This window comes from Crassostrea angulata, chromosome 10 (genome assembly GCF_025612915.1).
Source record: "Crassostrea angulata isolate pt1a10 chromosome 10, ASM2561291v2, whole genome shotgun sequence".
NCBI lineage: Eukaryota > Metazoa > Mollusca > Bivalvia > Ostreida > Ostreidae > Magallana > Magallana angulata.
Genome location: NC_069120.1, coordinates 22,113,986 through 22,130,588, shown reverse-complemented (window position 1 = coordinate 22,130,588; position 16,603 = coordinate 22,113,986). Strand labels below are relative to the sequence as shown.

The 16,603-nt window shown below is 33.2% G+C and overlaps 1 protein-coding gene across 1 annotated transcript; it reads left to right on the top strand.

Annotated features, from left to right (window-relative positions):
* The first annotated feature begins 8,525 nt into the window (after positions 1-8,525).
* Positions 8,526-11,409, top strand: LOC128168214 (cytochrome c oxidase subunit 5B, mitochondrial-like). Its single transcript, XM_052834393.1, has 4 exons — positions 8,526-8,721; positions 9,138-9,223; positions 9,494-9,605; positions 11,103-11,409. The coding sequence occupies exons 1-4, from the start codon at positions 8,565-8,567 to the stop codon at positions 11,261-11,263; spliced, it is 516 nt and encodes a 171-aa protein (XP_052690353.1). The 5' UTR covers positions 8,526-8,564; the 3' UTR covers positions 11,264-11,409.
* The last annotated feature ends 5,194 nt before the right edge of the window (positions 11,410-16,603 follow it).

Genomic DNA, 16,603 nt, shown 5'->3' with positions numbered 1-16,603 from the left:
AGAAAATAGCAACCGCAGAACTTACACGTTATACAGTATATGAAAAATCCTTTTCCGTAGCATATCTTCTCCCCCCTTGGTCCGATCTGGCTCACAAAGTGCCCATGGTCAAAGAATTTGCAGTGACCTTGAATGAAGGTAGGTCAAGGTCATATTGGATCACACAAGAATTCTCATTTCAGAGCATATATACTCTCCACTTAGCCCCATTTGGCTCATACCTCACGTAAAGAGAGCTTTTGAGTAAAGGGTGTGCAGTGACCTTGAACCAAGTTTCAAGGTCAAATGTGAAAGTCATAGCAGAATTACATGACAAATCCTTGTCCTTAGCATATATTTCCTCCCCTTGGTCCAATTTGGCTCATACTTCACTCACAGAGTGCTTATACTCAAAGGATGTGCAGTGATTTTAAATGATGTTTGTAGGTCAAGTGTTAAGGTCATATTGGATCATGCCAAATTCTTTTTCAGAGCAAATAAACTCTCCACTTAGCCCTATTTGGCTTTTTCGTACTTCACTTTAACAGAGCTTTTGGGTTAATGGTACGCAGTGACATTATAATTTGAACCAAGTCAATGTGAAGGTCATAGCAGACCTCTTTAATCAATTTTAGACCATAAATTATTTTCTTTTTGCTTAATTTTGCCCAGGTTGAACAAAAATGCTTGTATATAAGGGGTAATAAGATTGAATTAAATGTTTAATGCCAGCTGGAAAATTTTTAAGTTGTCAAGAAATTAGAATTCTCTGAAATGTTTTTCATCCTATAGTCCATTATTTAAGCGGGACTCTTTGAGATGGTCACCATCTCAATGTTGTCTAGTTTTGTCTATTGTTGTTCGGGTGAGCGATGTGGCCCATGGGCCTCTTGTTTAAAAAATCATTTGGTCAGAAAAGCTGAAACTTATGTTGAATCATCCTCGGGTAGTGTAGGTTCAAATTTGTTCAAATCGTGATCCACAGGGTTTACTACGAAAGACGAATAGGGCCACTTAAAAAAAATATTTTTATCTCGTAATTACGAGAAAAGATCTCGTTATTACGAGATAAGATCTCGTAATTACGAGAAAAGATCTCGTTATTACGAGTTAATTATCTCGTTATTACGAGAAAAGATCTCGTAATTACGAGAAAAGATATCGTTATTATGAGTTAATTATCTCGTAATTACGAGAAAAGATCTCGTAAATACGAGAAAAGATCTCGTTATTATGAGTTAATTATCTCGTAATTACGAGAATAGATCTATTTTGAAATGGCGCGTTTCATTATTCTATTCTTTTTATATAAAGTGTATGAACTACTGCAATGTCTATTAATATACACTTACTTAGCATGATCATCGTTTAAAACGCAAAAATTTGATATAAAATCGGACCAAGCCGTTTTAAAGAAATTTCAGAAGAATTAGCAAAGCAAATTGATTAATAAATTCATTGAACTATATGTCAATAATTAAGAAGGATACGTGTAATTTGTTTTCAGACTCCAAAATGTTTATATACAAAATCAATTATTTTCAATATACATGTAGGTAATTGTGTATAAACATATAAAACACAAATTCGGGTAAATCCTGTATATCCATATTCATGACTGAAACTATATAGTCATTAAAGTTATCTGTAACTAATAAAATTGTGTTTTTACGACCAAAGGACTACCTGGTATTTACTTCGGAGTGGGGTTATAATATATATAAGTTAAATAGAAAAATTACATGAAGTTCTTTCCTTTTGTTTATATCAGATAAAATGTCAAATCTACGAAAGCCGAATAGGGCCACATAAAAAAATATTTTTATCTCGTAATTACGAGAAAAGATCTCGTTATTACGAGTTAATTATCTCGTTATTACGAGAAAAGATCTCGTTATTACGAGAAAAGATCTCGTTATTACGAGTTAATTATCTCGTTATTACGAGAAAAGATCTCGTTATTACGAGATAATTTTCTCGTTATTACGAGTTAATTTTCTCGTTATTACGAGAAAAGATCTATATAAAATGGTGCGTTTCTGAAAAAGATTCGACTGGATCACACTTTCAGTCTATCTTTTTCATGCCAGAAACGTTGATTAAATTTTGAATAAATATTTAAAAATAACAACGATCATTATTCATTAATTTCTACATATTAAAATGATTGGATTTGACATTTTATCTGATATTAATAAAAGGAAAGAACTTCATGTAATTTTTCTATTCAACTTATATATATTATAATCCCACTCCGAAGTAAATACCAGGTAGTCCTATAGTTGTAAAAACACAATTTTATTAGTTACAGATAACTTTAATGACTATATAGTTTCAGTCATGGATATGGATATACAGGATTTACCCGAAGATAATTGATTTTGTATATTAACATTTTGGAGTCTGAAAACAAATTACACGTATCTTTCTTAATTATTGACAAATAGTTCAATGAATTTATTAATCAATCTGCTTTGCTAATTTTTCCGAAATTTCTTTAAAACTGCTTGGTCCGATTTGATCTCAAATTATGCGTTTAAACGATGATTATGCAAAGTAAGTGTATATTAATAGACATTGCAGTAATTCATACACTTTACATAAAAAGAATAGAATAATGAAACGCGCCATTTTAAAAATAGATCTTTTCTCGTAATAACGAGATAATAAACTCGTAATAACGAGATCTTTTCTCGTAATTACGAGATAATTAACTCGTAATTACGAGATCTTTTCTCGTAATAACGAGATAATTAACTCGTAATTACGAGATAATTAACTCGTAATTACGAGATCTTTTCTCGTAATTACGAGATCTTTTCTCGTAATAACGAGATATTAACTCGTAATAACGAGATAATTAACTCGTAATAACGAGATATTTTCTCGTAATAACGAGATAATTAACTCGTAATAACGAGATCTTTTCTCGTAATTACGAGATAAATATATTTTTTTAAGTGGCCCTATTCGTCTTTCGTACAAATCCAATCATTTTGATATGTAGAAATTAATGAATAAGGGTCGTTGTTATTTTTAAATATTGATCAAAATTGAATCAACGTTTCTGGAATGAAAAAGATAGACTTAAAGTGTGATCCAGTCGAATTCTTTTCAGAAACGCACCATTTTATATAGATCTTTTCTCGTAATAACGAGATCGTTTCTCGTACTAACGAGAAAATTAACTCGTAATTACGAGATCTTTTCTCGTAATAACGAGAAAATTATCTCGTAATAACGAGATCTTTTCTCGTAATAACGATATAATTAACTAGTAATAACGAGATCTTTTCTCGTTATTACGAGATCTTTTCTCGTAAAAACGAGATAATTACCTCGTAATAACGAGATCTTTTCTCGTAATTACGAGATAAAAATATTTTTTGTGTGACCCTTTTCGGCTTTCGTAGTTTACTGCAGGTCTGTAGCTCCCGGTCGGAAAAAATACAGATGAACAACCTGGGAGCTACACACTTCGGTAAACGTGTGAAAAAAGTTGCAATTTACGGTGTACAAAACATTGTGCTAGTTTTGGACTGATTAATCTTTTTTCTTAACACATTCTGTACTCATGTTTGATTAAAAAAAAAATGTCTTCGACATTTAACTACAGAAATATCATCACTGACATTCTTTTAAACACCATCACCAGCCCCGCAAATTAAAGTGCATGGTGCAGTTTTTTATTAACATGTAGAAATGGCAACTCTTGTTCTGCACATAATTCAACAAAGTTCATTTTCCGAGGTCGAATAACGTGTTTAAGAGATCGAAAGTCTGGGGCAAGTAAAATGACATTAGTAGTAGATTGCCTGAAGAATTTAATAATAATATTATTTTTTACAGAATTTGTGTGGAAATATGGTTAATCAGTCCAAAACCAGCATAATTTTTGTGCGCTTTAAATTGCAACTTTTTAACATGTATGAAACTGTAGCTCTCAGGTCGTCCATCTTATTTTTTTTCAGACCTGGAGCTACACGGGGCTAGGGTGAGGCTACAATGATGGGTCAAATATTTACATAGAAATATATGTAGTAAAATCCTTAATTTTTTTTTCAACAACCAGTTGGCCAGAAAAACTGAAACATGTGATGACTCATCTTCAAGTAGTGTTTGTCAAGTAATGACCCCTGGAATTAGGGTGGAGAGGCAAGGGTTGAGTTGAATTTTTACATTGGAAATAATAGAGGAAACTCTTTGAAAATCTTCCTCTCAAAAACTGAGACAACAAAAGGAGCTAAATGTTTTAAAAATATTTATTGAGAAAAATTTGAAAATCAAGATTTACTTTACTAAATTATCCAGATATTTTGAATTTGATACTCTAAAGACGCGGCTGTTGTTGCTCAGGTGAGCGACTGACCACTGGTCCTCGTGTTATGCCTTTAGCTCACCTGAACTGAAAGCTGAAGTGTGCTTTTTGTCATTTTTTTTCTTCTTGTGTCTGTCAGTAAACATCTTTGTCTTCTCCAGAAGCACTCGTCCACCAAACTTGGTAACAATCCTGAATAGCATTGGATGAAGGACTTTCAAGGTTGAATTCTGCATGGTAAATCAAGGGATTCAAATTTAATGAAATTATTTTTTAGGATGTTCACATATATTGTATTATAAAATAAGGTGGTCCTTATTTTGATATGCTACTCATGCAGTTCTGATATATATATAGTTCAATTTAAGATGTAACACATTTGTAACACTCCAAATAAGTAGCAAAATTTGGTGCATTATATGATATTTTGTGATGACCCCGTTTAAAACCAGAGAGTAGAATTTAGTATTTTAACCAGAATTTCCAAAGGGAAAATGCGGTTATTGAAATGGTGAAAATTGCGGGCGGGCGTCTGCCAAAAGGGTATTCTTGTTGTATGGATAACTCCTCCTTTTCCTAGTTTTCAAGATAGGAAGTTGTTCTTTTGCAGATCAATTGTACATTTATTATATCAGAGATGTGCATATTGCTAGGATTTTGATTTCTGATGATTTCTGGAAAAAATACCAGGTGCGTGTTGAACCTAGTCATTTTTTGACAAATACCGGTATTGCATATAAGGTATCTGCTCTTAATTAGTTATAGTTATCGAATTACAACCTTTAAATATGGTTTTGCAGATGAAAACTATAGTTAATGGACTGTTAATTATAGTTATCGAATTGTTAACTATAGTTTCGAGTTCGTAAACTATAGTTAACAGTCCATCAACCTAGTTTAGTATATGTGAAACTTTATTTAACGCCGATAATCTATATTTCACATCTGAAAACCATAGTTCACGCGATCATCTATGTTTCAGAATTGTAAACTATTATTATCATTGAAAATAACCATTCAACAATTCATATGATAAATGCGGTAAGTTTCACAATCGTGAAACTATGATTAACAACTCTTAACTATTGTTAACGAATGTAATTTATTGTTTACAGATGCGAATCTATATTTTTTGTTAACGTTATTTACAGCCGGATAAACTATGATTATCATTCGTAAACTATAGTTTACAACCATTAAATATAGTTTTACAAATGAAAACTATAGTTAACGAATCATTAATTATGGTTTGTTATTCGTAAACTATAGTTAACAGTCGATAAACCTAATTTATCAAATGTGAAACTATGTTTAGCTCATTTTTTGTGAATTTGGAGTGCGATCTCTTGTATACATGTAACGTAGAAAATTATATAATTAATCACATATTACAATTTGAGGAAAATCGCTTGTGATGTATATTTTTAATCTTCTTCGAAGTGCCGAAATGACAATTTTCCCGGCGTATATCAACATATATACATGTCTGAATGTCCACTTCTCAAAAGAGAATAAACTTTGAATGTGTCTAAAAAGTTTGCATTTTATAATAAATTGAAGATTTCGTTTTTAGCTCACCGAGACAAAGTCAAGGAGAGCTTATGCTATACCCTCGGCGTCGGCGTCGGCGGTGGCGTCGGCGTCGACGTCGGCGTCCGGACCTGGTTAAAGTTTTTGTTGCAGGTCCTGTATCTAAGCTATTACTTGTCATGTCTTCACCAAACTTGCATGGATGATGCATCTGGACCTGCTTATGGACTTGAAAGACTTGGATGCTGAATCTGGGTCCTAAATTTCAGATGCTGGAGGAGGTTAAGGTTGTTGGACCAGGTTAAAGTTTTGTTGCAGGTGCCCTTTGATAGCAATACCTTAGTTACTGCTGGTCCGTACTTCACCAAACTTGCATGGATGGCGTGTCTTATGATACTGATGCACCAGACAGGTTTGAGTGCTGAATCTGAGCTATAGGTTTCGGATGCTGGAGGAGGTTAAGGTTTTTGGAGCAGGTTAAAGTTTTTGTTGCAGGTGCCCATTGATAACAATATCTAAGTTACTACTGGTCCTAACTTCACCAAACTTGTATGGATGGTGCGTCTTATGATACTGATGCACCTGATAAGCTTGAATGCTGAATCTGAGCAATAGGATTGGGATGCTGGAGGAGGTTAAGGTTTTAAGAGCTGGTTAAATAAAGTTTTTGAAACAGGTGCCCTCTGATGATGATATCTTAGTTATTACTTGTCCTTACTTCACCAGACTTCCATGGATGATGTGTCTTATGATACTGATGCACCTGATGGGCTTGAATGCTGAGTGTGAGCCATAGGTTTCGGATGCTGGATAAAGTTTAAGTTTTTTGGAACAGGTCACATGTTTAATAGATGATAGTACTATTTCAAACTTGCATAGTTGATTTAACTGTAATATGAATGAATCGCAGAGGTAGCTTCAGATGCAGAGCTTGATCTCCATTATCAAGGATGCTAAAAAATTAATCTTAGTTATTACAGGTCCTAACTTCACCAAACTTGAATGGATGGTGTGTCTTATGATACAGATGCACCTGACAGGCATGGATGCTGAATCTGAGCCATAGGTTGCGGATGCTGGAGGAAGTAAAGGTTTTAATTGCTAGTGCCCTCTGATGAAGATATCTTAGTTATTACTGGTCCAAACTTCACCAAACTTGCATGGATGATGCGTCTTATGATACCAATGCACCTGATGGGCTTGAATGCTGAATCTGAGTCATAGGTTTCGGATGCTGGATGAGGTTTAGTTTTTTGGAACAGGTCACATGTTTTATAGATGAAAGCTTGCATAGTTGATTTAACTTTTTTATAAATTAAACGCAGAGGTTGCTTCAGATGCAGAGCCTGATCTCCATTATCAAGGATGCTAAAGAAATCTCCTACCTCACTCAAACCAGATCGATAGATAGATGTGTTTGTTGATAAATGTTATTACATGATTCCTATGATATAGTATTGTATGATATGAAACAATATTGTTTGATATGATACAATATGATATCATATGTTGAATTATAAAAAGTTATACGATACGATATGATATTGTATCAATTTTTTTGATATTTTATGATATGATATTGTATCATGATATTGTTATGTATAGTATTGTATATTATGATACAATATTGTATAATATTATATTGTATTTTTAATTTATTATTTTATCAAATGATACAATTACATAAGATATTGCAAAATATTATATTGTATCATATGATACAATATTGTATATTCTATAATATTGTATCATATAATGATATTGGTTTCAGTAATATAGAATTATATCACATGAAATTGTATTATATGATATTGTAATATAATATTGTATTGTATCATACGATATTGTATGATATGATATTGGTTTATATGATATATTATCATATCACATGAAATTGTATTATATGATATTGTTATATATATTATTGTGTCATATGATACAATATGTATAATATAATAATGTATTTTATAATATTTTACTTTATCACATAATATTGTATCATTTGAAAAGATACAATGTTGGAATCAAATTATATTGTATTATATGATATATCTTATAATGTATCAAATATGTTTCATTGTCATTCAATACAATATTATACTATATTATACAATATAATATCATGTTTCAATGTTATGATGTATTATGTAATATGATATTGTAATATAATACTATATTGTATTATATTTTATGATATTGTATTATGTGATCAAATACAATAAGGTATAACACAATACAATGTCATATCATACGTTACAATATCATATCTCATTATTGTTTATTACGGTATTTTATTGTATTATATGATATAAATTATAAATATGACATGATGCAATATTTAATTTTATATCATTGAATTGATTAACATATGAACATATGATTATCATAAAAAAAATTATCAGATGATATACAATATTTTGTCAAAACAGAATCCATGAATATCCAAGATCATAAAGTATGATTTTCATATAAAATGATAAAGGTGGTCTTATGAAGGTGATGTCTCATAAGGGTGATGCTCCGTCTCGGTGAGCTTAGTAATCTATGATTACCTATGTTTTATTTTATTTTTTATACGTGCAATGAGTATTATTGATTTTGATCAAGTATTGCAGGTGTTGGATTTTCAGTGTATGTCTTTGTACGAATAGTTCTTTGTACTGGTTACTAATTTGACTCACCGGAAGCGAAATCTCTACGTGAGGTTCTTGACCTTGATCGCACTCTCTTTGAAAAAATGGCCTCGTCCTTGTGTAGGACTCTCCCTCTCCTGAGGAGTGTAAGCTGTACAGTAAGAAACCCTCAGCGAATCTTACACACGAGTGCACCAGTCTGTGGAGGTCCAGGCGTAGGTCTTGGTGGCGGTCTTAAGGACTCATTTAAAGGAAACATAGGTAATTATTAAAATTGTAAATATAAAGTCAATTCAATGACACATGTTGATCCCCGGGTAATAAGCGTAAGAGAGAAACTCTGAACATCATTAACGAGTAATGTAATAATGACATCTAAAAATAAGAGCATGATAAAAGATACTAAATGATGCATTGATCTTTAAGTCCGAATTTCCTCATCATCGATTAACCGGCGAATTAATTCGATTGACAAATCTATTTTAGTTTGGTAGTGGAAAAAAATTGTTATTGTTTTTATTTTTCAACACCAATTATTTATGAAATTATTTTTACATTATTATATTTTCTTCCTTTTTTCATCAAAAAGTTTATGGAGGTCACTATGGTAACTTCTATATAATTAAGAACTTTTAGAATATATAAATATAAATTGTTTATTTGGTTTTTTTTTTCAGCCAAAAAGGAAGGTAAAGTTCCAGACAAAGGAGGACATGCTGTCGGACTAGAACGATATGAAATTTTGTGTCGTATGGAAGGAAAGGTATGAAGGGTTTCAATAAGGTTAATCTTCGTACTGTTGACGACTTTTCTTTAATCAGTAACAATAATGCTATCAGATTATGCAAAGAATGATCAAATCTGTATCAAAAATTGTTAATTTGTTTTAAGCATGAAATAATCTTGAATGTGTGACTCTACTTTTAGAATTAATTTAAGATATCTTTAGATATTTATATATTATAGCTTTAACTGCAGTATTTAATATTCTTCAATTATAATGTAATTTATATTAATTTGATGATTCTTACAGGATCCATGGGAAGATAGTGTGTCCTATTACCCTAGGGCTAAAGGTTTTGGAACCAAGGAAAACCCAGTTCCTGTACCATCTGTCTTTGACAGACGTCTAGTTGGATGTATATGTAAGTTTTACTTGAATAATAGGATTGTCACAGCATTATTTAACTAATGATTATAGAGGCTGGTACTTCAAGTTGCAAATAAGCTATGTAGTACCATTTAGGTTATATCAGGGCACATCTGCTTTACGCTCAGTCAAGTACCATGTCTAATTCACTGCATGTTATATCAAAGAATACAAAAATGTGGAGAAAATACTTTGGTTCTACCGTTTTTTTGGGATATTTTTGCTTAAAAGATATATGTTAAGTCAATTAAACAATATTAATTACTCATTAAACTTTCTACATCAATATTCCTTATAGTATATATGATAACTTCCTTAATCATCGACAATAATAATCGTCGATTGAAAATCGGCTTATACCCCAGATCGGCTAGTCTAAGGATTTTTCCTAGATTTTGTCCGAAAAAGAGCAATATGGCTTATGCTTCGCATTGACATATGCCCCAAACAATATGGTACTAGTGCATCCTTGCTAGTCAGATATTGTTTATGGACTCCACTCTCAGTCTGCTTAACCAATTACCTATTGGCTCCCCGTTTTCTTTGAAATATTGCATGTTTGACCTCTCCTGCCTATGTTTAAACTTTTGATTGGTTTCCCTATCTGTTACCTTGTAATTATTTAAATAATTCCAACTGATAAATTATATTATAATTGTAATCTGGATATTATAAAATACATTCACAATTCCCTAAATTCCATATTACCAATTCGAAATAATGAAAGCAGACACTTTTTACGATGGTTGGCATCTGTTTACAATATTCCATCAACTTTGCAGATTTTCTTTTACACTATGACAATCGTGCACAAATGTATTTGTCATTTTGTCAAGTCAATGAACATGCTGTTTGTAATTAGGTGATGATTTAACGGAAAGTCAAATGCAAAAGATAAGGTCAATATTGTTCCATATTTTCTACAACTTATTAGTTTGGAGCGAATATGGTTAATATTGGCTTAGACAGTATGCTATGTTGATAAAAACAAATCGGAATGGATTGTGTAACGTCATAGATTAGAATTCAATGGCAATTCTCATAATGGCGGGGAAATTTAAATAAGCAAGCGATATTTCTTGATTTATTTATTAGTCTGGGGTTTTATTGAAAATAAATACGATTTACAATGACAATAGATTTTAATTGATTGATATATTGTACTACATATTTATAGTTTCCCTCCACTTTAATGCCTAATTTGCCTTTCCTAATGTTTTGCACTGTCAAGTTATGTGAAAGGGAAATGCGAGCTAGCAAAATTAAATTGCTCTTTTACAGCATTTGTAAAAAATCCTATATGAGGAATCAGATCAAGCAGCTTTTAAAAATGTATTGTAAATGAAGTACTGGTACTGTAGCTGTTTGAATAAATATGCAAAACTATGAATTACTTTTTTGAATATCTTGGTTCATAATTATATACCTGTCTATTATCACAACAGATTTGTAAAATGCTCGACGGTGAATTTCTTTCTTTTTTAAATTTTAGGTGACGAAGACACTGCCCAAATGCAGTACTTCTGGCTATATAAAGGAGAGCCCAAGCGATGCTTCTGTGGTCATTTCTTTCAATTAAAGGAAATTAGTGCTGCCGATTTCCCACAATACCCTAAGGAAGAACAGTCCAAGACATGGGAAGGAGAACTTTAGCTTTTAGAATACCCCTATCTTATGTACATTCTTCGAAATTAAAAGGGTTTGAATATTTGTTTTGTTTCCAAGGAAAAATGACATGTTGTGTTGGAAAGCTAAATTGGAGTCCAAGACTTTGAATCCAATAAACAATATTTAATGTGTATGGAAATCTTTTCTTTGATTGATTTGATTAAATTTTTCATGACAGACTAAATAATGTTTCCTTCCTATGATTTTTAGAAAAGCACTAATAGGAAAATAGCTTAAAGGGGCATGGTCACAAGTTGCACAAGTTGAGCTGATTCAGCTGAAATTGTTTAAATTTTATTTTTTCCATATTTTTTGCTTACATTGCTTTATTTAGGTATTTCTAATGTGTATCTGAAATTTGGATATCAGTTGTTGAGTAATAGGCAAGATACAGGGCTCACAATTCTTTGTCTTGTTTACCGGTATATCGCTCTTGCCTTGTTTTTGTTTACATCATTTGTATACTTCTAAAACCAAGTATGATTTTTCTATGTGCTTGCTAGCCATGGACATGGTTTGAAAATACCTATTTTTTGTCTATTGTGATAATTTCTATCCAGCATCCTAAATGTAAATAAAAACATAGCACAAACCAGTTTACATAACAAAGAATTGAAAGCTCTGTATCTGTTTAGAAACCAGACCACTGAAATTCATATTTTAGTTGATTATCTAAAAAAGCTTGGTTAACCATGTACTGTAAACCATTTAAAACGAGAAAAAGACAATTTTTGTAAAATTGTGACCATGCCCCTTTACCAATGGAAACATACGTACACAAGATAAAGAAATCTACAGACTGGTTATTTAATGCCAAGGCAAAGGATCACTGGCATGATGTTGAGACATCTCTATAGTTCTGTCCCCAGTTTTGACTGACAGGATTGCAATCTACACACACCGTTTATCGATTGGTCGAAACGTACAGCGACCTAAAAAAAATCACAGACTGCATGAAATTATCATGATGGTGTCAGACTCAAATTCCCATAACGTACTAATGTACATTAGATTCATTTTAACAGGAGCTTGGACTTGGGTAGTTGTGTCACAGCAATGTAATGTAGGTCTGTCTATTTCTTTGCTGGTCACCCAGTTATGGCTCTTTGAAATCAACAAGATTTGTCTGGCTTTTGAGCAAAGACTACGCAATTTGTTAATACACTGTATTTCACTTGAAACCAGCGTCATTTCGAAGTTCTTGTTTTGACGCGAAAAAGGTACTATATATCCTACCGAAAGTCCAAGCTCTTGTTAAAATGGTTCTAACAGTAATTTATTGAATTTTACTTACGATACTTTTTTAAATCAATTTATTGATTAGTGAAAAGAATTTTGTTATTTTAACTTAATTTTTACAATCAACTTATTAATTTGTTAAAAAAAGGATGAAAATAATATAACAATAAAAAGCTTTTTTAGTGATTCATGCAGGTAATGAAGGTAGCGATCATCCAGAAAAAAAATTAGATAACCCGTTAACGTTATTTTTTCTCCAACTATTCGCTGTAGCCAATGTAGGTTTCTGGGGCGTGTAGATTTCAGTCCTGTTAATTTCCTTTCGGTTTCAGTCACCGAAGGTTTCGACCAATCGATAAACGGGGCGTGTCGATATCAGTCCTGTTAGTTTCTATAGAGGCTGAGCTATAAATTATAACTAAAGTTTCCGTAAGAACGTAAAAAGAACCTACTAAATATCTTACAGGAGAGTGTACCATCAAAACTCTCGTCAACCAGATTTCACCAAGCGTGGATAACGAGAGATATTAAGAGACTATCAAGACGAAAGAAAAGGAGCTTCATCAAAGCACGTAACACCAACAATAAGGCCGACATCAAAAGATACCAACGCCTAAAAAAACTAACAGAAAAAGAGTGTAAAACAGCCTATAAGAACTACATCGAGGACATGATCAGCCCTGAGCTAACAAACAACCCAAAGCGATTCTGGAGCTTCATAAAGAGCAAACGATGTGAAACAACAGGAGTTGCTCCACTCAGAGACACAGATGGCTTAACTTACTCAGATGGGAAGTCCAAAGCAAACATCTTAAACCAACAGTTCTCCTCAGTCTTTAACAGTGATGAAGATGTAAGTACCATTCCAGATAAAGGGCCAAGTCCACACCCTGCCATGGATAACATCACAGTGACAGAGAACGGAGTGTGTAAACTGCTACGTAACTTAAACATCCATAAAGCAAGTGGCCCAGATGAAATACCAACTCGACTTATTAAAGAACAAGCAGAAAATTTAGCTCCAATTTTTACAACATTCTTTCAGGCCTCCATTACACAAGGAAAATTACCATCAGACTGGAAAGAGGCAAATGTAGTTCCAATCTTTAAAAAAGGAGAAAAGTGTAAAGCTGCCAACTACAGACCTGTTTCTCTCACAGTAGTCATATGCAAGATCCTAGAACACATAATATGCAGTAGCATCTCCAAACATCTGGAAAAACATGGACTTCTCACTGATGCCCAGCATGGATTCCGAAAGAACAGATCATGCGAGTCCCAATTGATCCTGACAGTCCAGGACCTAACCAAGAGTATGGATCTCGGGAAACAGACGGACCTTATCCTTTTGGACTTCTCCAAAGCCTTCGATAAGGTCCCCCACGAGCGATTACTATACAAGGCAATGTATTACGGAGTAAGAGGGTCCACACTCCAATGGATTAGGGACTTCCTCAGTGGAAGGAACCAGCGAGTAATAGTTGATGGGAAGAGCTCCAACAATGCCCCCGTCCAGTCAGGAGTCCCTCAAGGGAGCGTTCTTGGCCCGCTGATGTTCCTCCTCTTCATAAATGACCTCCCAGAATATGTCCATCAATCCAATGTTAGACTTTTCGCTGATGATTGCGTACTCTATCGTAATATCTGTACCAACACAGACACTATTAAACTACAAGAAGATCTCAATAGTTTACTACAGTGGGAAACAGACTGGCAGATGGAGTTCCACCCCAGCAAATGCCAACTGCTGAGAGTCACCAACAAACGAAAACCTGTGACCAACTCTTACAACATCCGTGGACACAGGTTAGAAGTCGTGGACTCTGCCAAATACCTCGGGGTTACCATCCACAAGAACCTCAGATGGAACGAACACATTGATAACATCACGAAGAAAGCAAATTCCACCAGAGCTTTCATTCAGCGCAACTTGCAGCACTGCCCACGTAATATCAAGGCAGCATGCTATACAACACTGGTAAGACCCTTAGTGGAGTATGCATGTACTGTGTGGGACTCACACACAGCCCTTAACATCCAGAAACTGGAGGCAGTACAACGACGATCGGCTCGATTTGTGATGAACAACTACTCACAAACTAGCAGTGTAACATCAATGCTTGAAATTCTCCAGTGGACATCCTTGGAAGAACGTCGAGCCAGGAACAAAGCTATAATGATGTACAGGATAGTGCATGGACTAGTAGCTATTCCAACAACTGAGTTACACCCAATGATGACTTCAGCCAGAGGCCACACAAACAGATTCCTGATTCCCTATGCTAGGACCTTATTATATAAGCATTCCTTCTTCCCAGATAGTATCAGGATCTGGAACAACTTGCCACAGAGAGCAGTGGACAGTACCTCCCTGGATGAATTCCGACAGGAGGTCCTGGCATGCAGTCTACGTTAGAGCACCACCAACTTTTATCCGGTTTTAATCTCACCTGCACTGTATATACATGCACTTGTTGTCACACCGAGCACAAGCCGAAGTGCGATGATACTCCAAGGAGTCCTGCACTTTATTGGAAGAAGAAGAAGAAGAAGAAGAAGAAATAAAGGGAATCATACTCGGTAGATCTCAATATTTTGTTATCAATTTTCATTGTACATTGATAATGCACGGACTGCAAGAACAGCTAGACGCGCGTCGAACTCTCATAAAGGTTGAATATGATCCTTCAGCTTAATACACTCGTCTAGTTGTATATACATGTATTATCGATGATTTCACTCACGTATTTTCCTTTGTGGTATCTTTTTTTAAGATATATATTTCAAATCAAGTATTATGTGAAAAACACATTACAGTTGTCAATTTTATGGATAAACCTATAAAAAAAGAAGATATTTTTTGTAGGGGTAAAATACCGAATAAGAAAATAAAAATTATTGCAAAATTTGAAATATCATATTTATGCAATTTAATGGTTGATTGGCTATTTTTTTTTTTTTTTTTTTTTTAGAAATCTTGATTTAGGCCTATATCTGTTGCACTTGGAAAGCTGAAAAAAGTATAGGGGTTAACATACATGTATGCATGCTAATTTTCTTTCTAAAACTTTAAGAACATGTAGATCCCCATTTCGCTCAGTCAATTCGACGTTTGGAACACACCATTAATTAATTTTCTTCCAACATTTTTTAGAGTGTGTAAGTTTGTATGTTTTAAAAATAGTAGAAGTCTTTATTTTAAAAAGATATCCCTGTGATAAAATTAGTGTGTTTGTAAAAACTAGGTGAAAAGTACATGTATATATTCCCATGTAAATACTCTGTGAAAAGTACATATACATGTATATATTCCCATATAAAAACTAGGTGAAAAGTACATGTAAATATTCCCATATATTTACATTTTCCAGTGTCTTTGCCTGTAATAACACTACGTATCAATTTTGTAATATATAACCCATAATACAAATGACGCTAAATTGAGGCGCCAGCGGGGTTTGCTATTTTATATTTAAATATTCAATCGAACGATGGCTCAAAATCATATAAATATAAGTAATAAGGAATCATTCTTTGAATATTATGAGGTGATAATTTCGGTCGGGGCGTGATCAAATCTATCATAAAGCCCTTCGGGCTTTATTGGATTTGATCACGCCCCGACCGAAATTATCACCTCATAATACTCAAAGAATGATTCCTTATTCCTTATATAAAAACTAGGTGAAAAGTACATGTATATATTCCCAAATAAAAACTATATATATAGGTGAAAAGTACATGTAGATATTCCCATATAAAAACTAGGTGAAAAGTACATGTATATATTCCCATGCATGTACAATTATACGATATTTTGGAGCATATACATGTACTATGGTTATAGATCAAAACGTTCTCATCATGCAGAACATTACAAATTGGTCTGCAATATTAGTTAATGCAATATAACAAACTCTACGTTAGGTCTAAATAATAATTATCAACATGTGCTTAATAAGATAATGATAATCAATTTTATTATAACGACTTTAAAATGATAATTATAAATAAGAATAGAGAGAAAATATAAAAATAAAATGATCTAATTCAACAAATAAAAAAAAAATGAATGTGATTAATGTA

What these genes read in the sequence shown, in the direction of transcription:
- LOC128168214 (XM_052834393.1), top strand. Translation starts at nt 8,565, where the DNA reads ATGGCCTCGTCCTTGTGTAGGACTCTCCCTCTCCTGAGGAGTGTAAGC. An exon ending in CTCATTTAAAGGAAACATAG is followed by an intron (nt 8,722 to 9,137) that starts GTAATTATTAAA and finishes TTTTTTTTTCAG; the next exon opens with CCAAAAAGGAAGGTAAAGTT. An exon ending in TGTGTCGTATGGAAGGAAAG is followed by an intron (nt 9,224 to 9,493) that starts GTATGAAGGGTT and finishes TGATTCTTACAG; the next exon opens with GATCCATGGGAAGATAGTGT.